At 37.0% G+C, this 26,414-nt stretch overlaps 1 protein-coding gene across 2 annotated transcripts in view; it reads left to right on the top strand.

The window, feature by feature from the left end:
• Positions 1–26,414, top strand: part of pdss2 (prenyl (decaprenyl) diphosphate synthase, subunit 2) — a 57,601-nt gene that overhangs the window by 12,545 nt on the left and 18,642 nt on the right. The window contains exons 2-3 of one of the 2 annotated variants that reach the window (XM_041253314.1): positions 6,750–6,884; positions 21,115–21,313. In XM_041253314.1, coding sequence (XP_041109248.1) covers positions 6,750–6,884; positions 21,115–21,313 — 334 coding nt within the window. The remainder of the gene's footprint in view (positions 1–6,749; positions 6,885–21,114; positions 21,314–26,414) is intronic. The other variant, XM_041253315.1, reaches the window with a different exon arrangement.

Here is a 26,414-nt window from a genome sequence, read left to right as displayed (position 1 = left end):
TTTCAGTAGATCCAGAAATTATTATATTTCATATTATATGCTTGTCTTATTACAGCAGCATCTCTATTTCTGCTTTCTCTTTTTCACTTGAAATTGAACTACTGATGCAGGACTTGGTTTACACTAAAGGCTTGAAAACGAGGACAATCATTTTCAACCATTCTCAATCCTTGTGCTCTTGTCTGTCAGATTTACTGTATCTGAAAAATTGATCAATTTTCTTGCTCTTGGTTTTCTCAGTAGCCTTTGCGACATTGCTGTCGGTTCTGTTTCTCTCTTACCAATTGCCTCTCTCAAGTGCTGCTGGTCATGTGCTGTGCTCTGTAAGTGATTCTGTGTCTTTGATTGGCCTGTCAAATATATTATTCACCCCGTGAGTCCTCTCTCTGTCTTGTCTTCTGGCCCCTTACAGCACAGCCCAGAGGATTGCCTTATGAAGCTGGTTTATTCCGATTTTGCTTTCGAAAAGCACACCACCACCTTTTCCGAGAGTCTTTCCTGAATCCTGTAGCAGCTTCAGTTGTAGCTGTTTGTGTACAGTATCATACTTGTTTTTTTTTTTTTTGTCTATTGTCCGTTCTTTTTGCTTTTGAGATCTACACCATTCTTGGAATTCTTTTCTAATTCCTCTCTGTTTTCAGACTATTTGTTGTGGTTCTGCTTCTTCTTTGACAGAAATCTATCATCAGAAAGACGCCCCTGTCTTTTACGTCACCAACAGCACACACAGTAAAAGCACTGTTTGGAATGAGTGTGGTTCAAATGGCTGATCTTAACTGGGAATCCACAGCGATAGTAGACTGCATTGTGCTGTAGTAACCCCTACTGATCCGGTGACTTCCCAGGGTGGTCCCCTCCTCCAAGGTTCAGCAGTTTGGTAAAGTCTGCTGCCAACAGTATGTTTGGCAGGGCAAAAGAAGTGATAGGCTGGGCAGTGGTTGCTGCAATGAGATAACGGGTAACCTAAGATGAAACAAAGTCCTCTCCAACACAACAATCTCACAAGTGGTAATCTGAGTGTCCCCATGTTGTTTCTGAAAGGTAAGCATATTAAAGAAATGCATTTTTTATCATTACACTGTATGCTTACTTCACAGAGAACTGTATGGTTATACTTTTTCAACATGTGACCCGTCATACTTTGGGCCAAATTTTGATAAACACTAGTAAAAATAGAATGGAATGTGCAAACTGAAGCGCTCTTGCATTGTGGATAGACAGGTTTTTGGTTAGTTGGTTTTATTTTTTATTCCCCGAAGATAATTGTTATGAGAACTGTGGCAATGGGAGGTGTAATTTGCAGTGTGTTAAGACAGCTAGTGCCTGCTCTGGAGTTGGTGGTGAGACTCTAGTCTGTGTAGTTTAGTGATGGCCCTGATACATAGCTCTGATTTTTCCTAAGAAGCCTGGATTAAAACTGTCCAAGTGAACTGTTCCTTGGGCTGCCTTGCCTTGATATTTCCACTTCAAGTTTACACTGAAGGAAATGACACTGATACTGGATCTTTAACCAGCTGATGCTTGTTTCCTGTCCTCTACAACATGTGTTTCTGTCTTTTTCTGGTTGCCAGGTAACTTATCAAGGCTTTATATTTACTGTATCTTCTCTGAAACATCTGTCCAACAGAGGAGGACTCTGGACCAGCACTGAGGAAAAGTAATACATGTTACATACAGTAGGTCTGTGGCCCGCAGTTAAAACCAACAAGCAGCAGCAGCTGCGGTCAAGAGAAATAACCGTAGCACAGGAAAATAAGTATTTGAGTTATTGCAGTAAGAACCACTCTGAATCATTGCAAAAATAATAAAAAGGAAACAAAAACCTAAGAAAATGAATCAGTTTAAAAGTTATTCCATTTCAGTACACCTGCTTACCTGTGTTGCTGTGTTCTCCTCTTCCATTAACTAAATCTCATTTTAGTTCTAATCCTACAATGAAGTCTTATAAAGTTGGACACAATTTAGACAACACTTTGGTTTACAATCAGTGTCATTACAGTGTCCTGTGGATAGAAACCATTTATTTCCTCCTTCAGTGGAAGACACTGCTTTTCACCTATAGCATGGGAACGGTGTTAAGTGTCTGGAAAGACCTATTTATCGACAATAGCTTTGGTTCTTTCAACAACTCTCCCAGAAATACAATCTGCCCAGAACCCACTTTTTCAGATACCTACAAATTAGAAATTGTCAGGAATACAGTAGCACAGTTCCCTGCACACCCCCCTGAGTCCACGCTTGACTGTGTGCTTCGATTCGACCCCTACAACAAAGGTCTGCTATCTAAAATATATAATGAAATTCTGTCCTGTGTTTCACTTTCCAACCTAAACATATTATCCTTTTGCAGGATCTAAAGCTTGAAAAAATTAAATATTCAGTTTGTGGGTCTACTGAAAAATTCTACTTGGCTTGGCATGCACTTCTGTCACATACTAATGAACTTAGATTTTCACAGCTTCCCTGATATATACCTATCTGCCTACCCTTTTTCTAGCTTCTGAATGTGAACTGACTGCTTGCAATCTTTCTCTTCCACTCTTCCTCTTTTCCTGGCTCTCTCTTTTTTTTGTGTCTCCTAAATACAAAAAACAATCCTGGCAAATTTGAAAATGATAAATTATTTCATGATGCTTTTTGTATTATATTATTATTATTTGAACAGCGTCTTTTACTTATCTTATTTGGCAAGTCGTGTGTAATTTCTTTACTTAACAAAACCAGTAAAAATAAAAATAAAAGTTATTCATTTAAAAGGTTTCTGGAGCCTGTTAAGAGTAGAAAAAACGCTATGGCTTTTTGTCTCAGTCTGTGGTGCTAAAACCCTGTGCTTAGGAATGGTTTCGTTTGGTACAGTATGTGAAGTTGCTGCAGGCTGTTCCCATGAGTATTTTGCCAATTGTGGCTTCACAAAAACAGCCACACTTTTTTTTTTTCTTCGTGTTTTGGAAGTTATGTCAAGATCTACATACAATCTCCCCACAAGCAGCAGATAAGAGATGGACTGTTAAAGTAGTCTCATCTATGAGACTATTTCATGTTGTGTACTATACTGTAGCTCATCCCAGCTTTCAAGTCAGCTTTTGCTAATATAGGGTTATAGGGCCGTTCGAGATGATGTGACTGGACCAAGGTTGAAAGCCGAGATGTTTAAGTTGTGAAGTGCTAATATAATAGAACTCTATACTCTATGTTTAGAGTGTACTGCAGTGTTCAATGTACAACTTAAAAATCCAGCTGTACTTGTTTTTTAACCATTACCAACTGCCATTTTGTCTGTCATTTTCATTGAAAAGAGGGGAAAGGTTGATGAAGAGAATACCATTGAATGGCTGAGGCAAGTGACTGATTGTGATGTCACCATTTCGAATTTACATTGCAGTTGAATGGAATTCTGAGAGGTGCTTTAGGTATGATTTTTTTTTTAAAGCAGGTGACATCATGGTAAAAACTGAAAATGATTGATGTCATAAATTGGGTTTAGCTGCAGTGTTTCGTGGAATACAATAGGTGAAATGTCATCAGCAGTCTAGAAGTATAAAGTGTTTTGAGTTTGTTACCATGGCAACTGTGGTGGCCCAATTTTCACTTCACTGTTTACCTACTGTATTCTGAGATGTGATGTAGACAAGTAAAAACCTGCTATTAAAAACCTGTCCTAAAACATACAGTGTATGCCATGCAGTGTAGTATACTATTAAAAAGCATATCAAACATATTGACACCTGTTGGTAAGCATGTGTAACTTTGCTTCTGGGTGTTGTATCTTTCCTGTATCCTAACGCATCCTTTTAGATGTTTGTATTCAACAACTTGGCCGCAGTTTGTCCTGCCTGATTTTAAAGTTAGTGTCTGCATTGCTGATGTAAAGTAATTAACTGTTTCCCTGCATTTCATTTCTTGTCACATTTTTCTTGTTTTTAACTAATTGTACTTGAAAAATTAATATTTTGAATTGAAGTAAAAAAAATAAAGCGCTTCGCAATCACTTTACTGTTATGTGTACTTTATGTAGATAGTCTTCTTATTCGAATTGATTAATGACAATGAGCTTTATGTTAATTACAGCTTGTGCACACATTGCATTTACTGTAACCAACTGCAGTATTATCAATGGAGCTTTTGCATTAATTTGAGATGTAATGAGCCCTAATTTCTTAATTGAAAATACAGTATTACAAGATTGATATTTTATATGCATTTCTTTTTATCTTTATTGGACTGAGCCTAAATGTATTCAGTAATTTGACCTAAAGTACCAGTGCCAATGTGCTGAAAAGAATTTGGCATTTTCTTTACAGCGAAATTTTAAATTTGCATGGATTTACTGTACAGTATATTTTAGAATGAAAAAATGACTGAAGTAGACTGGACAGTTCAGGTCCACACACACACAAGATGTGCAACATAGTATAAACAATTCCAAGCAGCTGCAGTACCTCTCAGAGTGATCTTGCTCCACTTGAACAAGTAGTTATAGAGCTTGTAGACCGTTAAAATGCTTCCCCATCAGAGGTCAAGGGAACACAAAATATTACCAGATAATGCAGATATTGAGCTTAAAATTCAATCCTGATCTATGTATTAATTATTCTCGACTAGAAACATTAATAATGGTCTGGGCTGTGTTATTTTTTTTTTTTCTTTTCTTAAAAATGACAGTGACCACTAATGTAAAACCCTGATTTTGGTTTGCATAAATAAATTACACTCAGTGATGTTAGTATGTAATACAAAAAAACCCAAAAAACAAAACATTCTTAAGGAAGAGTGTGAATGAAATTAAGAGTTTTGTCTCTAGAGAGGGAGAGAGCAAGAAGTAACGCTTATCTTATTGGGGACTGATTTTTCTGCATTTCATTTACATGAGATTGTTTAGCAATATGTGAAAATGTTAGTGCGGTACAGCATGTAATTGTGTTGTGACTGCACGGCTATTGGTTTACCCTCAAGTATTGCCGGATAATTTTGAAAGAATTATGAAAAGAAAGAGGCTGTGCTTTTCTGAGCTATGTCATGAATCTTGGATAAAGCCAAATAGAAATAACAATAGCAGTGAATATGTTGTTAAATAAAACTTGTTGCACAATTAAGAAAAGAAAATTCTCACCGTGATTTAAAATTAAAATCAAGGCTGTGTTCATACATTTTCAGAAATTCGAAATTTGTATTCTGCATTAACCCCTTTTTACCTGTTGGCCATTTTATAATATAGAAATGTCCAGTGCTAATACCCTTTTGTTGATTTTTTACAGTTGATGGATGGATTATTATTATTATTATTATTATTATTATTATTATTATTATTATTATTATTATTAATAAGCACTTTTTAAAATATCATAATAAATTGAAAAGTGTGTGTACAGTACATCATAAAACGCAAGAGAATTTACAGCTTATGCCTTCATATGCATGAGATTACTGCTCAGATAATGACCAGAACGTTTGTCTACTTGACATTTTTTGTATTGTGTACACTAAATCCAAACTCCCCATCAGTTTGTCTAAACTACTGATACCTAGGAAAAGACTAAGTATAGATCTGCTGGCAACTATGCACTTCTGAGACAATGACCTCTCCTTAATTCGTTGTATTAGTCAATGTGATATCATCTGCAACATGCACAGATTTTATTTTAACCAGAATAAACAGCTGTACTGCACATGGCAAGCCACCCAGCAAGTCGTGTTTCTAACAAATATGCATAAAGTTGACAAGATTAAAATTGAGTCATGAGAAATACATTTTCGACCAGTCCTTTCAGACATCGTTGATTATCACTGACCAGGTTTTAATTAGTACTGTATATGTGTCTTTAAAGTAATCCTTGTAGTCCTGCCCTCACCATTAGACAAGTAATGGCTTTTGGCAAGACGTACGCTGTAAGCAGAAACTGTTTGTTTAGTGTGGAAAATATGAAGGATTCCAATAAGGCTTTTTTTTTTTGGCCTACAGCTGCTTTAAAAATGACATTGCCAATAAATCTCAGCTTGTCAAGTTCTAACAGATATACTACACAAAAGTTGTCTGTTATTCATGGAGGGCATCTTGTACAGCTTTCCACCGAAACAATGTTAAAACCAGGTTGCCTTGCCAAAGTACAATGCCACAGAAAATGAGCTGAAGAAAAGCATCGGATTATATTTTTTTTCTACAGCGGGAGGCATATTTTCTACTATCAACTGGAAAAAAAAAATGTATAAAGGTATCCCATTTGGTAAAATCTAATTGTGTGTTGCTCACCTCATATATTTTTAAAATGCATTGCATCAGTCATTCTGTAGGCTCTACTGTCTTGTATCGCCATCATCGATGTTTTGAGGTTTAACCCAAAATGCTAGTGTTGCCAAGGCCTGGTGATGATATCCAAGTCCTAGTATATGACCTTTTATTCTTGCAAGGACAGGGGAAAACCTGTTGCAAACAGCAGTGGCTATGATGCCACAGTCTTTCACTCAGATTGACCTGACCTAAAGAATATACTGCACCAAAGATGATTTAGTTGTACTGCAGGTATTTGTAAGACTACTACTGTGTGTGTGTTCACTGGAACATAAGAGAAAAGTAAATGTCATCTACAAGTTGTTGCTTCAGAAGTTATCTTTTCCAGGTTCACAATGGACAGTTTCTGTGTCGTTGAAATATGACCTTTTAAAATGGAGATTAATTGTGTTGCACAACAGTGTTCTGTGTGTTCTAATAGCAGTTCATGAACAGTGCCAGTGATGTGTGTTTCTGTCCACAGGGGGTTTGTCTACGACAGCAGGAATAATCTCCAGATGAGAGGCTTGGTTGTGCTACTGATGTCCAAAGCAGCAGGACCCAACACAGCAGCAGAGGCCTGTCTGCAACAGGAAATGGTGAGCGGAATCTACCCAAGGTAACGTTGCAGCCCGAATTAATTTGGTGTGTTTTAAAATGTAGTTCTACAAAAAACAAAGCTATAAACTAGGACAAGCATTTCAGTCCGAAGTCTTTGTCAATATTGTGTTATTAACATAGTCAGAGTTTGTCTAACTTTAAATTCTGTGCAGTGTATGTTATGACTAGGTGTTTAATGTTATGAAAATATACACACACATGGTTTGTTTTAAATTTGTGAATAAGTAGGGCTGTTTTCTTTTCACAGTTAAAAGAAATTGCTTATTTCACAGCATTTCACAGTCTGTAAATAGATATTTCATGATTTTAAACATATTTATTAAAGCAGAATCCTATTTATTAAATTATCAAACAAAAGAAATACATAAATAAATGTAAAAATAACAAGAGACACATGGAATGTCCCCTTTTTATACTGGACAGAGCGATCTTTAGCAGAAATATTTTGATTTACAGTGTGTTCAGTAATTTACCAGAAGCAAACTAAACCGGCTGCCAGGTTCCTAATGCAATATAACAGGTAGTGCATCAATAAGGCAAATGTTTGATGTATTTAAATCATAGCAAGATGTATATTTACACTATTCTTTCCAAAAATGGGAGTTTTCACTGGGAACTACATATTACACGGTCGGCAAATGATTCTTAAATCCAAATCAATACAATTTTCAAAGAGAGGTTATAACTACTAAAATTATAACAAGAGAAGTACCTTAGTATTAAAATAATGTTCAACAGCAGGCCTGGATGCTATAAGGACCATAATGTAAGGGTTGATTGACGGCGCTACACAGAGAGTTTGGTTCGCTGCTGAGATTTCAGCGGTTTATCAGCGACATTCTGGAGGTGTGTATATCTATATAGTGTAAGTCATTTGTTTCTATAAAAAAATAGATATAAATAACCTGTGAGATTATTCAGAGAAGGCTGTTGTGAATTGTCTGAGAATGTACTTCTGAGAATCGCGGGGAAGCACTGTGCCCTGGTTGATAAATATTGATTTTAAGGTATATAAAAAATTTTTATATTATATATATATATATATATATATATATTATTATATATATAAAAAGCATATATTATATACTATATATATATTATATATAACTTATATGCATTATGATACTCCGTATATAGAACCATTATTAAAAAAAAAAAAAACAACCTTAAGTAATATGTTATTTTACAGGCTACAGATAAAAGATTGTATTACAATAATGCAAAGCTATCTTCCCTTGTACAGGTCATTATTGCATTTTTGTTATCAACATTGATATACTTCTTACCAAGCAGATTATTAAACGTTAGCATTTCATAATAAAATGATCAGATTAGTTGGCAATTTGTTCTTTTCTGTTTCGACTCTGCTGAGCCACTGTGCACACCCTCATCAAAGGCTGCATCTGGCATGCTTTGATATGGTTGCTAGAGTAAACTTGTGATGAATGGACAGTGAAGAATTCAAAAGATGAACATTGGTGCTCAGATACAAGATTATATTTGAGTCTCTGCAAACAATGAAATCGAACAAAATGTATGCCATTATTATTAGAAGGAAGAGAGTATAGAATTTTTTTTTTTTAAAATGAGAAAGAAGTAAAGCATAAAGTATTCAATGATCTCCCTCCTTGTGATATGGCAAACAAACAGATCCATGTACTGTAACATGGCAGCCGTGTCCAAATATCATGACTGAGGCAGGTCTGCCTGCCATACTTCATTCTTTCCTGATGGCAATGGATGCTGACCAGACAATCTCTATCCATCATTTGAGGGCCAGGGGCTGGTTTGAAATGCACCATGTGGAAAACACCTTCCATGGCCTCCAAATTACAGTTTTCGCAGTCCAATTTAGCTCTTCAGTTGTATCAAAAGCAGTGTAATTTTTTGGCAACTTTAACTTCTTTTTACTTTACAAAGTTGTTTCTACATATCCAATCTGTTCAGAAAAAAGGATCATGTCTAAAGTGGGCTAGACAGATTTAAACATAGAGCATTCACTATCCTGTTTAGTTTTACACTGAGATATATTTACTTGTAGTCATAGCAAACAGACACAAAAAAGTATATGGTATACTTCATGTTTAAAAGCAGTTTAGAAATTTAACAAAACAAAAAACGCTTGTTTTATTATTGGTACCCAATCGGCACAAGGTCAGAACTGCATCACAAAGTACAGTATGCGTGCTGGCTGGTACAGTAGCAATTTGGAATAACCTCTAAACCACTGAGGTGGACCTGATGGATATCAATTCTGAGCTGCCGCAAATTCCAACTCATGAAGGAAACTGCCCTTAGAGATAAGTGAGAAAAAAATGACGGCAATTCTTTGCACCGGGGCATCAACTTTACTTTTGATTTTTAATAAAGCTGAGCTAATCTGATCCAGAATGAATGTGTGGCGTTATTTTCATTATCCACTCGCTGACGCTGACTTGTCATTCTGGACCGCAGCCCCTGTCTTGAGGCCTGGTTAACAAGCCATGTGATGCTGGAGAGACTGTGATAAAAACAGGATTGTGCTGTCAAGCTTTTCTCCCTCCGCTGAAATGCACGTTGTGCACAGGGCTTGGTTAAAGGTCTTGCCTCGTGACTAGCTGAAATAAATATCCACATGCAACTGTGAACCAAGCCTTGTGTCCTGATACAGTTGGCCTGGTTAGTGCCCAGTTATTTAGGACAAATAAAACAGTTCTCACAGAATTATGACACAGGGGTGGTCCACTTGCCTATCTGTATTCCAACTGTCAAAGGTAAATGATTGAAAAATGTATTCAGCTATTGAAGCTAAATAATACTTTTTGGGATTGCTGCAGTAGCAGACATTGGAAGCTATTGAATTGATCTAAAGAGCTGCTGATCTAAATACACACATTGCTTAAATGTTTAATTAGGACTCAACATGTCATTTCACACACCTTAAAAAAAAAAAAAAAAAAAAATATACAAACATAAATACATACAAGAGACTCTCTCAAACTGTTACAAAAGTCCTATTGTTTTAAGAAATATGATGGCTGCATTTTGATCCACTGCTGTTTAGATCAACGAATAGACCACAATAGCTCTAACACTCCTTTTTGTTCATTATATTCTGTTACTCTTGGAAATAGTGTTGGTGAAATCTATGCCACTCCAATTCTGCAGTACAAAAATAAAAACATTCACCACAGAGCATTGAAACGTGTCAGTCTGAGGCACCAAACAATGGGAAACAAGTCAAGTAGACAAATGTTTCAGCTAGTGTCTTCATCAGTTACCTCGACTAGCGGAAATGTTTGAAGGCATGGTACCCAAATATAAACAAAGCCACCTGGGATCTCTTTTTTCCAGCCTTGTTGTCCCATATTGAACTACTGTGTCACAAATCTTTTGTGCCACAATTGTTATCTTTCAGCCTGTAGATGTATTTTACAGTGCTGGTTGAAATAATTATCTCATCTTCTCAACCACCGAAGAGTAAGCAGAATAACTTGCGGATTGTGTTTTTTATGAGACTAATTTCTAACACAGCTTATAGTCAGAATAGTTCAGTGAATTTTAATACTCCTGCCTGGCTAGCAGTGTGAGAAATCATATTGTGTTCTACTAAAACGCAAGTGGTGTAAAAAACATATTAAAACGTGACGTTCGAAGTATGAGTCTTGTCAATGAACGATTCTATAACATGACCTGTGACAGAGAGTGCTGCCATGTAGGCAAACACCATTACTGAAATTTGAGCATCCTGTGCTCGTGCTCAGAACATACCATGTTACTGACTTATATCTTGATGGTGTGTGAAGGTTTTTGTACAAAGGAAATTAGTTTTATTATGCTAAGACACCTGCTGTTTCCTTAAACCTCCACACACCATTAAACTAGTGAAGCTAATGAAGCACAGCAACACCGAACAGCTTACTGCAGTAACTAATAAATTAAACAAATTATATCGTTTTAAAATCGGTTTTGCACAAAGGTGCAAAATCCAGATTTGTCAGTGCAGAAGATTTTGTTAAACCTGTCTGTTGAAACAATAATATTTGTCTGTCTAAGTTATTGTGACAGAGAAAGAATGAATCTTGGTTATAAATCTCCCTCCTGAGGACGCTGTGTAAAGGGAACAGTGTGCACCAGACTGAATGGTCTGACAATTCATTCCAAGGAAAGGTAGAAGTCGGCCATCTAGAAAGGTGGGGAAGCCACGGTACACCAAGTCATTGTCCCAGACAGGAAGCGATGTGGTAACCACGGATTGGAGGCAAAACAGTTGCACTTGCTAACCAAGGGGGCGTGGCAAAGCGATCTGTTTTTTTTTTTATAGTTGAGAGAGAACCACTTAAGGAAAATACAAAGTAACCGTTAGTTTTTATTTGTTTTGTCATTTCTAATACTCGTTTGTTCTTATTAGGCGGGTAACATGTACCGGGAGCTATCACTTAAGGCCAGCACCAACCCGGACAACACTTCACCACTGTGCACAAATAAATTGTATTTCAGACAGGCAGCAATGTGCTTTTTAGAGAGCAGTGGTTTCTTCCTGGCTATCCTTCCATTAACACAATTCTTGTTCAGTCTTTTTCTGATAGTTCAGTGAACACTCACATTAGCCAAGGCGAAAGTGGCCTGCAGTTCCTTGGATATTACTCTGGGGTTCTTTGTGACTTCCTTGATGATTTTCCAGTTTGTTCTTGGAGAGATTTTGGTAGGATGACCGCTCCTGGTAGAGTGACTGTGGTCTTGAATTTTCTAGATTTGTAGACTGTCTGTCTGTCTGACAGTGGAGCCCCAAATCCTTGGAAATGGTTTTGTAACCCTCTCTAGACTGATGAGCATCAATAACTGTTTTTCTGAGGTCCTCAGAGATTTCTTTTGATTTTGTGGCATGACGTGTTTCCACACACCTGTAAGGTGAAGACCAAACTCACAAAGTTTCTGATGTTTATATAGGATGGGGACTGAATCTTGTAATCTTTTTTCACATAGACTGAATGGTAAAACTGTGGAATTTCCATAATTATCATTGGGGTTCACAAACTTTTTCTCGACACTGTACATTTGTTATGCAAAGTCATTGTTATCCGGTCTGTCAAATTTGCTGTATTTCGAAAACCCAAATAAAATATTGTTATGGTATACAGATTTTCATCTACAGTAGGTCTCTGTCCTTTTTGGAAATAAATACAGAAAGTATATACATATATAGTAGACAATGAACATATGAAAACATGGTAGAGCATGAATATAAAATATACTAGTACTTCTGAGAGCTCCTAAACTTTTATAAGAGCTGGGTAGTTGGTGGCTTAGATCTCACTGGACAGTATTTGAGTTTAATAAAAGGAGTTTTAGAATTGAAGTTTGATGATTTGAGGTATTTTTTGTGCCAGTCACAGTCTGTAGACAGATCATCCAATGGAAATGTTCCTCCAGTTCTCCACAGACGTCCAATACAAACTTGTGGGTCATGCCATCACATTTGAAAAGTGCAGTGTTTCCTTGAATGGCAATTAATTTGTGTTGTTTTTAGTTTTTTTTCACTCTGTAGCCACAGGCAAGTCGAGTGTTACCGTTTTACTTTCTGACTTCCCTCCCATGCCTTTAAAAGAGAATGTAAGGAGACCACTGCTACAGGCGCCAGTTTCACATTTGTGTAGCTTAAAAGTGGAGCCAGGAAGTTACGAGAATTCAATGTTATATTTGGCACAGTTCGGATTGTGTCAATGACTTCTTTATTACATAAGTTGCAGTCAAAACGAGGCATGGAGTGTCACTCTTGTTGGAAGAAGTGGCCAGTTGATCTTTGTTTTTTTTTTCCTCAGACAAACTCCTTAAGTTTTCTCATTGCCTGCCCAATAGGAAGTGACTGAATTCTTCCAGTCCCTTGATAGCCACCTACTGCACACATTTTTCTGTGACGACATTGCTCACTTTGAAACTACTGTACAACCCCTCCCCGCCTACATGGCACTCCCCTTTCAGCATCATATTGGCTGCTGTTTCCCTGCTGCACCCTCCTAATGACACCAGACTTCCTAACATTATTTTTTTTTTTTTGGGGGGGGGGGGGGTGGAATATAGCATAAGGGTGCTGTGTATCACATTGTGTATTTTTGACAGAATGCTGTTTACAATGCAGAGACTAAAAATGTGTGTGGTTATCTGTAGCAAGTTGTGGTTTTTGATATTTGTTTCACGACTGGCATAAGATTTTTTTTTTTCCCATTTATTTATTTTTTTTTTAATTGTAGTTGTATTAATAAAATAGTCGCTAGCCAAGGAACAGTCTGCAATTCTGATTGTCTTATTATTATTATTATTATTATTATTATTATTATTATTATTGGTTTGTGAATTTGTGTTCCCATCATGTCTTACCCTGGAAAGGAAAGAAAAGAAAAGAAAAAGCTCCTGTGAATAATGCTCTGAAATCATGGAGGAAAAAAGGAAAACTGCCAGCCTGAGTTATAAAATACAGCCAGATGTATGTAACTCTTCTGGTGGGGCATAATGTAATGGTGTGGTTTTATTGTTCTGTCTTTGTATTCCAAATTGAGCATCACAGAAGTGTGCAGCCTTGGTATGTTCCCTTGCTGCTTGATTCTTTTGTATCCCTTGATGTCTTTGTCATCTGTGGGCTGTGAGGGACAATTAATCAAGTTAGCATTATTGGCCCGGTTTTTATATCGGTGTTGCAGGACACAAACTCAAGCGTATTCTTTTGTGCACTTAAACTCAGCAGTTTAATTTTCAATTTTCAAAGCTGTGTTTTTATATAAAATGTAAATTAGTAGTAGCTAAAACTGCTATATCAAAGTGTAATGTGTACAAATTAAATTATGATATTATAGATCAAGTCCCAATAGGATCCTATCCATAGCAACTACATTTTTAAATCTGTGAAGAAAGTCATCTTGTAGTTAAATTTCCTTATCATAGTATCATAAGTGCCAGCTGGAGAATACAAACCAGGGATGGAAATAAGAGTACCATTGCAAAGCAGTTTGATCCGATCCAGGTTCAATCCTTTGCTTCGTGTTTAATGAGACACATCTGAGCTTGTTAACTGCACTGTGGCTAATCAAGCAGGTAATAAAAACTGGAGTGGGTAAAAGTTTTATTGCCATCAATGTAAATAAATGCCAGAGTTAATCTTGATTTTTCAGTCAATACCATCATAATGTCCTCTGTCCAACATAGATAATGGATTGTGGCAAAGTGGCTGCTGATTGTGAACAGGTGCAGAGGTGATGCAGTGCAGGAATAATTACAGAAAGATTTATTTTTTTTTTTAATCCGGGTCCGGTGACCAAAATAATAAGCCTGGTAATACACAACAATGTGTAATGCGTGGAGCTAATAACAACGGGTTTACAGTCCAGATAATAACACCTTATCCACCCCACAATGATAAACATGGTCACCGGCCCAGGGTGCGTGTATTAATGCTTCTGTTGGGTGATGAACAGGTTTAATTTGTGACTGTGGTGAAGTGCTGCTCCGGCTTGTGCTGGCCCAAGGCGACAGCTCTGGATACGTGCTTAGCTGTCTAGTGATACACAGACAGTTACCAAACAAACAAACAAAACACTCACGATTATTTTTACAATGCTTTCTCTGCGTCTTTCACGGTCCTTCCAAGTGAAGGAAAAGATTTACGGGTTTCCAGGTCAATACGTTCCTGCAACGGAGACTCTCCGCCTTCCAGGCTGACCAACATCCCGACCCAGGAAATGAACTGTCAGGCCAGCCCATCCAAAGACTTCCCCTTTAATAAGGTAGCCCTACGACTTGCATAAAGATACATTATTCTTATGTAGGTATAATTAGTAAGGTTATTGCACAGTCTGAACTCATTCTTGGATATACCTGGTGTTCAACTCTGATTCATAGTGGGCATCTATTCATTCACAACATCAAAACCGAAATCTGGCATTTCAGTTGACTGGAGGCCAGTTTCTGATTTGAGGGTAGACCACACCAGCCTCTACTCAAGGACAGTGATTCTGCCAGGCTGGGATTAAGACACATTTGGTGTTTGATAGGCTCTGAATTGATCCCAAATTATTACATGGGATTGCCTTACTGTGTTGAATTTCTTCACTGAAGTGTGGTTGAATGTCTGTTGGTATTGTGGTGTATATCGTTGGTGCATTTTTTTCAGTATTAGAAAGTAATTTTTTGGCATGTGATGTTGTGTAAGAAAGAATGTCTAGACTTGCGATAATGTACCATCTGTCAAACAAGGCATTAAAATATAAAAGCCTCACAAGCTTTCAGAGAGATCCACACAAGAAAACATAAAAAATACAGCGAGTGTGTGGCGGTACTGTTGCTGCCGGACACATACAACCATGAAAGACTATTAAAAGAACTACTATACAAAATGTATGTTATTGTTGAATCATCTGGAGAAATAGTTATTGTATTTATATTAAATGTTACAGATAGTGTCACAAATGCATTAACTGAGAAATGGAGAGAATGAAAAAATGTGCCTAGCTGTCCCCTGAGTAATTTCCCAGTTCCCATTCCCTCTACCACACTCCTTTAAACAGGCACTCTCATTGTGACTGCTAGCCCTCTGAGTATGGCTCATTACCATTTGGTATGATGTGTATTGATATCTTCTATAATTGTCACCTCCCATTTGGCATGCAGCATTTGTAAAATGTTCCTTGCTTGACTAGAGCCTGCTAGTAGTTGTCCAGGATATGGTAATCAGCTAGCAAGTTGGGTTCATGGTACATTGAGATGGCTGCTAAGTAATGTAAACTGTTTTATTTGAATTGTCTTTGTGCAAACAGATCCAGGATGTTTTGAAATGGGAATTCATATGGGTTATGATCTGGGGTCCTACCAAATTCACTGTCCATTTCTGTAAATGTCACCGTCAGAACATTTAAACAATCTTGAATTTCAGTCTCAGCTATTTAAACCTTAAATTTCACTGTGGTGTTACAAAGCATAAACATGTATTTAAAAACAGCAAAATAAAAACATTTAAAGCCCTGAAGTTAACCAAAACAGGTGACTAATAAATTTACTTAAGTCAGTGTTTAAATGTGAGCATGGAACATCCTGCAACTGTTTCTTTATTCATTTCCTGTCTCTGCAGTGTCTTTGTCTTCACTCTAGTCGGAGTCTAAGTGGCGCTGGATCATTGCAGGTGGTACAAAATGGTTTGCCACCATGACCATGTAGGATTTATTTTGGACACATATTTTACAAAAGTTTCACTCACCTAGTGGTACCAGATGAGATCTCTAGGCTACTAAACCGGCCCTGGAATGCCCATATTTACCAATCAGTGAGTAGAGCCCTGAGTGGTTTTTGGCTGCTGTCACGTGTCAATTAGTAAATCCTGTCCAGTTCAGGATGAGCTTTCTTTTTTAAATTGAAACGAGATAATAATCACCTGTAAAGGTTCACATAACTTAACTGGATTTCAATGCAGGGTAAAAGTACACAAAACAGAACCGATTTCACAGTGAAGAAATTATTTCACGGTCAGTGTCATGTTTTTCACGGCCGTGTAATAGTTAGGGCCTCAGTTATGACCATTTAATTAAGTTGTTAAGTATATCTAAAAACAAGTGTGTGGTTTTTGTTTCGGTTGTCCTCCACAATATTAAATATAATCCGTTTGAGTTTTGAAAACATTTTGAAAAGTATTCACCCCCCCCCCCCTTGACTTGTCCACATTTTATTGTGTTACAACAAGGAATCAAAATGGATTTAATTAGGAGTTTTTGCCACTGATCAACACAGAAAAAGTCCATAATGTCAAAGTGAAAAATAAAATCTACAAATTGTTCTAAGTTAATTACAAATACAAAACAGAAAATAATTGATTGCATAAGTATTCACCCCCTTTGCTATGACACACCTAAATAAGCCACTGTATTCTTTGCTCCTCAAAATGTTCTTTGTGTTGCTTCAAAATATATATTGTTTGCCATTTTAATGTAGGTTATGCCAGTATTTGGTGGCAGGGATAGTCAGAACGCCACAGTATCTCTTGATAATAATTAAATTGTCCGCTGTTTGTAGATTACATATCTTTTAAGATCATTTGCATCATTAAAGCAGGGGTGTGTTTTTTGTATATATATATATATATATATATATATATATATATATATATATATATATATATATATATATATATATATTATATTTATTTATTAATATAACGATAAATTTTTAAGAAATCGTCAGTATGATTGGCTTCTTAATCATGCCATTTATTAGAGCGTGCTGGCTAAATTGAAGCAGGTTATAGGATGCCTGAAATTCCTGCACTGGGATTTGAACTCTCATCCTTCCATACCACTTCCCATTTTTCAGACCACTGAACATCCATTTTTACTAGATTCACTTTAAAAAAAAAAAAAAAAAAAAAAAAAAAAAAGAATTTGACAGCCCTCATCAGGCAATAAACATTTACAGTGGCTTGCGAAAGTATTGACCCCCCCTTGGCATTTTTCCTATTTTTATTTGGATTTCATGTAATGGACATACACAAAATAGTCCAAATTGGTGAAGTGAAATGAAAAAAAATAACTTATTTAAAAAAATTCTAAAAAATAAATAACGGAAAAGTGATGCGTGCATATGTATTCACCCCCTTTCTATTAAGCCTCTAAATAAGATCTGGTGCAACCAATTACCTTCAGAAGTCACATAATTAGTTAAATAAAGTCCACCTGTGTGCAATCTAAGTGTCACATGATCTATCACATGATCTCAGTATATATACACCTGTTCTGAAAGGCCCCAGAGTCTGCAACACCACTAAGCAAGGGGCACCACCAAGCAAGCGGCACCATGAAGACCAATGAGCTCTCCAAACAGGTCAGGGACAAAGTTGTGGAGAAGTACAGATCAGGGTTGGGTTATAAAAAAATATCCGAAACTTTGAACATCCCACGGAGAACCATTTAAAGCAATTATTAAAAAATGGAAAGAATATGGCACCACAACAAACCTGGCAAGAGAGGGCCGCCCACCAAAACTCACGGACCAGGCAAGGAGGGCATTAATCAAAGAGGCAACAAAGAGACCAAAGATAACCCTGAAGGAGCTGCAAAGCTCCACAGCGGAGATTGGAGTATCTGTCCATAGGACCACTTTAAGCTATACACTCCACAGAGCTGGGCTTTACGGAAGAGTGGCCAGAAAAAAGCCATTGCTTAAAGAAAAAAATAAGCAAACAAGTTTGGTGTTCGCCAAAAGGCATGTGGGAAACTCCCCAAACATATGGAAGAAGGTACTCTGGTCAGATGAGACTAAAATTGAGCTTTTTGGCCATCAAGGAAAACGCTATGTCTGGCGCAAACCCAACACCTCTCATCACCCCGAGAACACCATCCCCACAGTGAAGCATGGTGGTGGCAGCATCATGCTGTGGGGATGTTTTTCATCGGCAGGGACTGGGAAACTGGTCAGAATTGAAGGAATGATGGATGGCGCTAAATACAGGGAAATTCTTGAGGGAAACCCGTTTCAGTCTTCCAGAGATTTAAGACTGGGACGGAGGTTCACCTTCCAGCAGGACAATGACCCTAAGCATACTGCTAAAGCAACACTTGAGTGGTTTAAGGGGAAACATTTAAATGTCTTGGAATGGCCTAGTCAAAGCCCAGACCTCAATCTGTGGTATGACTTAAAGATTGCTGTACACCAGCGGAACCCATCCAACTTGAAGGAGCTGGAGCAGTTTTGCCTTGAAGAATGGGCAAAAATCCCAGTGGCTAGATGTGCCAAGCTTATAGATACATACCCCGAAAGACTTGCAGCTGTAATTGCTGCAAAAGGTGGCTCTACAAAGTATTGACTTTTGGGGGGGTGAATACTTATGCACGCTCAAGTTTTCTACTTTTTTGTGTTATTTCTTGTTTGTTTCACAATAAAAAAATATTTTGCATCCTCAAAGTGGTAGGCATGTTGTGTAAATCAAATGATACAAACCCCCAAAAAATCAATTTTAATTCCAGGTTGCAAGGCAACAAAATAGGAAAAATGCTAAGGGGGGGGTCAGTACTTTCTCAAGCCACTGTATTCATGCATTGGTAGCATATTGAATGAACATTGTTGTTCCTCAGTGAAAAAACAGTATTTTGAAATCACATGTCAAATCACATGATCAACCAAATTTGCATTTGTAATTCAGGGAAATTACAAATCTAATCATGTAGACAGGGCCTAATAAAGTGGCCATGCAATCTATGTAAACTCATCCCATGGTTCTTTAAAAGCAAAAGAAACCCAGACCTGCTTCAAAATATGGCTTCTAATCAGTTCAGCTCTGCTGATCTCATTTGAGTTTCTGGCTTGGGGCAAAATGAGAGAAAACCCTAAAAGGCTTAAGAAATACCCAACTGTGACTTTTGACAGCAACAGGTAAAATAGCAGCTGATAAGGATGCTTTTGGCAAACCTGAGAACAGCAAACAAAACAGCACTTAAGTACTGGGAGCTGTATGAAACAATCCACAAAGATGACATGTGGTCGTACTACGTTGCTATGCAACTGGAAACGGCTGCTATTTATAGAAAGGTACCCGTCCCAGCCATTTCTAAAGGCGGTACAGAAGAAGAGAAAGGGTAAAACTGTATTGTCTCAGACAGACTCAAACACTCTGAGGTCAGTACTGGCATAGTGTGGCAACAGCTGGGTGTGTGGATCAGAATTGCAAGCGCTAAGAGCTAAAATGGCACTGTGTACTGCAGTTTGATACCAGCGATGTCTTGTTCTGCTTGACAGGGATCAACAAGCCACTTTTCATCTGTAAACCCTTAATTCCCAGTAGGGTCTGTATTCATAACAGTTTTGAATGAAGTATGTAATTCCTCTCTCTGTTCTTAACCTATCAGTTTTTGATTTCTCAAGGTTAACCATTCAGAAATTTAATTGAGGCTTTATCTTCAATTCATGGACTTTTGGCTGATGAAGACAGTACCTTGTAGTGTTCTACCATAATATACCTTCTAAGGTATACCATCAGTCAGATGTTGGTGTTTTTTATGGCGCATTTTATAGAGGAATGTGATTCATGTAGTAACTAATAAAAATACAGCTTGAGAAATTTTCCCTGTGGTTTAACCATTGATGTCTGCATTGGAAGCTGGTTGTATTTAAAACCCTAGTGGGCTTGATGAAGAGACAAGACTGTCATTAGCACTCCTGAAACAGCAGAGGTCAGAGAGGTGGAGTTGATCTTTCCTGGGTATTAATGGCTGCCTTCAGCTGGGGAAATGAGGCATCACTGAAGATAGCTGCTCAACATTAGGGATGCTTATATGTCCTAGGATCTTCTGCTGCAATATGACACCACAAAGCTATCCTTTTTTTTTTTTTTTTTTTTTTTTTTCCAAGTCCAAGAGCTCCTGATTAGTATTCTGATCATGCATCTTGTCTCTTCAACCCAGAGCTTCAAATGCTGATCAGCTGCCCATTTCAACAACAGAATTAAGATGAAAATTCCTTGCAGTTCTTGCCTGGGCTATGGCCAATGCAATTAAAGTCCCATTTTAAGAACCCAGAGACCATTCTCTCTGAATCTTTTTAAATGCATTTTGCTGGAAAAAATAGGGAGGTCTATTTTATTTTATACTTCACCTTAAAAACTCTTCTGCTATACTATTAACTTGTTTTCTGTGTATTCTTATTATGCACCATGAATAGAATACTATAATACTGTGCACAAATTGGGCTGCAGGATTTTGGCGTCAAAGTTGTATTGCATGGAACAGTGTCAGAACCCTTTTTGTCATTTAAATGTCCCATTTTAACTAGATTTCATATCTTTTTTTATTAAATTTTTTTTTGTGTTTGTCTGTCATTTATGAAAGCTGCTCTGAAGCAGCAAGAACATTTTCACAAGGTGCATCTTGAACCTGAAAACTTCACTCCTGCAACAAATGAAAAATTAAAGTAAAAGTTATTCGCAATAGAAAAAAGGGCTTTCGGAAAACAGCTTTTATAAAATTGCTAATGCAACCATTTAAAAAAAAAAAAAAAATTCTAGTGAATTGTCTAGTTTATCACTCCTCTAAGAGGTTTTACAAGTACATGTATGTAGAATGTGTAAAATAAAATTAATTATGTATCTTTATTTATATATGTATTTGCTTTTTGTGTGTGGGTTTTAAACCAAATGATACAGCAATTTTGTTTTGTTTTTTTTTGTTTTTTTTTTCTTAATGACTTGATTGGCATGGCTGTACACTCTTTTTCTATTGTAGCCAGCGCAATCTAGCTGAGATAACAGAACTGATTCATACTGCTTTCCTGGTGCATCGTGGGATAGTGAACCTAAAGGAGTGGACCAATTCTGATGGCCCACTGAAGGACATGCAGTTTGGAAACAAAATGGCTGTCTTAAGCGGAGACTTCCTTCTCGCCAATGCATGTACTGGTCTGGCGCAACTCAATAACACCAAGGTAATGTATAAGCCATCCTGCTGTATATTTGTCTTTGCAGTTACTTGCTATGCAGGTATTCAAGAGGGGAATGTCCTGTTGTCAAAAGCCAGCAAATTACAACAAACAAGTAATTGAGAGGCACAAAAGTCCTTTGAATGTCAATAAAAAAAAGCTCATTGTCCGTCACATTATCGTTTCTGTTATGTGGCATGGGAGACAGCTTAGTTCCCATGTGGAATACCTGTGCTGTTTGCACTGCGGTGGAATATCACTCTTATTGTGCTGATTAATACTTACAGGCTCATGATAAATGATTGGAGATTCTTTGACTGGGGCCTCTGTGCACAACATTTATTTTTATACACATTTACAATTAGATGAGGGACTCAGACTGGTAATGAAATGCAAATCTGTTTTACTATTGCCATGGGTAATATTAGCAAAGTCAATTATTATTCCATAGGCTTTTCCCTGTAGATATTAGAGGACGGTAGACTAATTGCCACGAGTAGCACTTTGAGTCTTAAACATCCTTTATTCTATGTATATGCTTTATTGAAAATCAAAAATCACAAGTTTAGAAATTTAAAAAGTATACAATTATAAAAAAATAAATAAAACAACTTTGTTCTCCTTACATTAGTTTTGAGCTGACTTGTAAAATCCTTGTTTTTTGACCCCTTTTTTTAACTGGCAGTGTAGAATTCAATATGGTGAGCTAATGATCCCAATGGATCAGGCCATATGTCACTTTCCCCATTGGAGTGACTGGGCTGGAGTAATTTCTCTTAGTCCTTGTTCCAAACTCATACCGTTAGTCCCAATTCAACTGCTACCCACTGAAATGAACTGGACCAATTTCTCAAACATCTGTCATGTTGATCCCAGTGGCAGATGGAAACAAAGCATTAGAATGCAATACTGTAGAACACAACTGGCACGCCTTCAAGAGAAACCACCTAAGTATTAGTATTCCCCTAAACTTGGGTATTAGACATTGATCGTGTCTAATGCTAATCTACTGGTCTATGAAAAACCAAACTAAAGCACAGCTACAGAATAAGGAAGCCTTGTACTGTCAGCAATGTATTGCCATTATTTTAGCAAAAATGGGATGCATGCCTTTAGAACTGAACCTGTAATAAAAGTGTTGTGAAATAATACAGTAATAGGAAAAAAAATACCTAGCCAAAAATTTCTGAATAACTGATGGCCCCTCGAAAAGCTGTTTTAAGGTCATGATATAAACACAGACAAAAAGTAATGTGTTCAGAGACAAATATTATATATGAATCAGTGGTTGAATGTTCTGTCCTATGATTGGTTAAAACCTCATCATAGGATCAAAAATAGATTGAACAATTGCCCTGACATCCTTACACCACCAGACAATAGTCTCCATCTGTCATGTGATTGGTTCACATCACTTTCAGTCCTGCCCCTTTTCAAAGGAACGTCTTTCATCTCCACTCCTCACAACAAGAGAAAATGGCTGAACACCGATTCCGTGACTTAACAAAAAATGAATTACAAAACATGCTACAAAAGAAAGATGCTCCAAACACTAAAATGGTGATTGAAATGTCACTGTCACTGTTTTCTGACTTTCTGAAATTCAAACAAATTCAACTCGACGAAAACAGATATGACGGGCGGGATATAAACTGGATTGCAGGTGCATCTTCGGGCATTATATACAGTGTGTGTGTGTGTGTGTGTGTGTGTGTGTGTGTGTATATATATATATATATATATATATATATATATATATATATATATATATATATATATATATATATATATATACACACACACACACAGTCGCAGACAAAAGTATTTGGGCAGTTAAAAAATGAAAAAATACACAAAGAAAGTAATTTATATCTTCCAATAGAACAATTAGAAAGTATAGAAATCAAAGTAGACATTCGACTTTATAATAAAACAACAAATTGTTACATAACATGCATAAAACGAAAAATAACATGCAAAAACTCATTTAATACTTTTTTTTCCCCCAGAGGCAATTCGTACACATCTTTCGTGTTCAACTCTTTAAGAATCTCCACTGAACTTCCTGTTGACCGTACCACCCCTGGAATGTATTCCTTCTTTACTGACTGCTGTTCCAGGGAGAATGAGGAAACCTTACACCTGATGTATGTTTCCTTCTGAATTAAAGCCAAAAAAAATAAATCTCAGTGCAGCCCCTCGAACACGAACGATTAGATGTGCCTGTTTTTTCCATCAGATTTGTGAAAAACAAGCAGCTTGTGTTGTACGCAGCCAGTACCCTCGGGGTGGAGCGCAGTTATGTCAGGTAACCAGCGGTTGTAATGTATGTGCTGCATGTCGAAAATAATGGATTACCACCAAGGGACTCAACAAGCTACTCTAACGGAGCTAAAAACCTTCTGCGTTCTCCTGCAACGTGACTAGGTATGGTCATAATCGCACAAATATTCTCTTCCTCAGGGAGGGAGGGGGGGGGGGGGGGGGGGGGGTTTAGGGGACGCAGTTATATATGCCATTTCATTTAGGGTTCAGAAACGTGAAATTCTTAGGTAAAGATATATGCTTTGTGTCTACGAGAGGGAGCCATGCTGTTTTAATACTACCATCAAGTAAGAGCTGAGGGAAGTGCATTTCACACATTTGAGGGTGTCAGTAGCATACTGTTCATCTCCCTCACGTATCTAAATTCTAAATCTAGAGCGATCAGTATGATGAAAAAGTTGACAGCCATGACATATATCAAGAGTATGTACACAGTAGAATAGTATAGAACGTAGACTGATGGGTGAATCGACAGGCCAAGCCTAAGAGTCTCAGTAACCTAAACTAAATAATGTTAATTCCTGACAATTGAATAAGTGGCATTGCAGATACATGCAGACATCTGTGAAGTGCGACTTACGTGTGTACAACCACTTCCACTGTGTCCCCTTCATAAGAAATTCCACCCCCTAAATGGTTCAAACTCCTTTGTTCTTATTCATATTGGATGCTGAGCTCTTGTCAGCCTTGAGTGTCAGAATATAGTAAGTCTACTGTAAGATCGGAGTTGCTTAAAGGAAGCTGCTACTTCAGAGCTAATATTCTCAGCATCATAGAAGTTAAGTGGCAGCTGGCAGGTTGAGGTTGTTTACCAGGCTTCAGAGAGTAGAGTGCTGTAGTAACTTGAGATCTTACCTACCCATAATATGCCAGTCATTTGAGCAGCAACTTGCCACGTTCACTGGAAGATCGGATTTACCAGTATTTGTTTTTCCTAGCAAATATTTCCCCAGCCTTTTGTATTCATTTGTATTCACTTTTATCCAGCAACTTTAATACAGCCCAGGAGTTCTAAAAAGAACAGAAGTTTTTTTTTAAAGCAATTGTTTTATGGAAATACCCTACTGTGTAACTTGGAAATCAGTGGCAAATATTATGGGCCATGTTCACAAATCTTAATTAATTTTTTTGTTTTGTTTTTAGGACTCAAGAAACTGTTCCAAACTTTTCTTAGATGCCAATATCCAGTACATGTAGTATTATTATTATTATTATTATTATTATTATTATTATTATTATTATTATTGTTTACATTTGTATTAGTTTATTAATATGCTATTTGTAATTGTCCCACTCACGCACATTTGTGTGTGTACTGGCTGGATAAAGTTATTTTTCCACAGTACTGTATCATGTAAAAAGAAAATCTAAGTCTCTTATACATTTCAGAATTAATACTGTGCCAAAGTGATTCTTCAAGTATAATGTTTCTTTTTAATGCAAACTCAGTAACAAATACAGTCAATTGAGTGGAACCTTTTAATTCAGTTATTCAGATAAATTTCTGGTCATGGATGTGTTACTAATCACAGGCAGTTTGTCCAGGTACTTAGGAAATACTTCATTTTTAACCGGTTGGTATCACTGAAAAGTAACTTAATGGAAATTCTCCTGGGGCTTTGTATTTTGCTATCTCAGGGTAGTTTTGGTCAAGTCTGGTCATCTAAAAGCATTGTTGTTTAAGTTGCTGGAAATTGACAAGATAAATCTGTAAATTACTTTGCAATTATACACTACTGTAAAGATTCAGGCTGTATGCTGTATTTATCAGGCTTCTTGAAATGACTTCACATGTTTTAGAACCTGCTGTATTCTTGATATGATTATTATTAATACTGAGCAATGATTGAGTTTAATGTCTTTCATAAGACACATATAGCCTGGTTGCAGTATTCTTTAATTAAATACCAAAGTGTTATGATAGAACATTAAGCTATACATTCCAAATATGACAAGGTTCTGAAACACATTCAGATTTCTTACATGTTAGTATAATGTTAGTGTCTTTGTGTTATCCTCAGTCATACCCTCCTGAAAAGTTAACTGCCTACTGTACTTTAAACCTCTCAAATAACAAAAATACATTGGGTATATTTTTGGCAAAAAAATATGTAAATGTTTTTCTTGATGGTTTTCTATTAGTCCATAAAAGACCATTGTTTATTAATTCTAGTATTCTTTTCGGACTGGGAAAATTGATCTGGAGCTGGAAGTAAAATAGTGTATTGAATAGATTCCTTTGCCTCTACCAGAATTAACAAAACATAAATCTCACATTGTGAAAAGGCCAGGATAGGGGAAAGAAGATGGTGTGTACTTTTGTAAAAGCCAGTCACTCACCAGTGTGTCATTTGTTTGCATTTACTGGACAGTTCCTCTGTGAATGTTTGTTATTGAACTCCCCTGCAGTATTTGGGCTCCCTCAAGTCAGAAGGAATGGCTAAAATGGGTGCAGCGCTGGAGGAAGCAAACTGCAGTTTAAATAATGTACTTTTTAAAACAGTTTGAAGTAGGTGAAAGTACACTGTTTTTTTTTTCACTTTTAAGCCCAGCTCACTTACCTTCCTTTACTCAATGTGTTTTGTTTTTTCTTTATTTTATTTTTCTTTTTTTACTGTACTTGAGGTCCTCAACCTGAGCTAGTTTCTGCTACTCTCTGCTGCTTCAGATAAGTTCTTCATTATGCGTTGCAAGTCTTGACCACTGAGTCCGATGTCTCTGAGGAACCGGGTTGTGGAGTGTACCACAAATCCTCGACAACTCACCTCCACTGGGTAAACCT

Source organism: Polyodon spathula, chromosome 6 (assembly GCF_017654505.1).
Source record: "Polyodon spathula isolate WHYD16114869_AA chromosome 6, ASM1765450v1, whole genome shotgun sequence".
Classification (NCBI taxonomy): Eukaryota; Metazoa; Chordata; class Actinopteri; order Acipenseriformes; family Polyodontidae; genus Polyodon; species Polyodon spathula.
The sequence above is the reverse complement of the archived record's forward strand: the minus strand, read 5'-3'. Positions and strand labels throughout refer to the sequence as shown.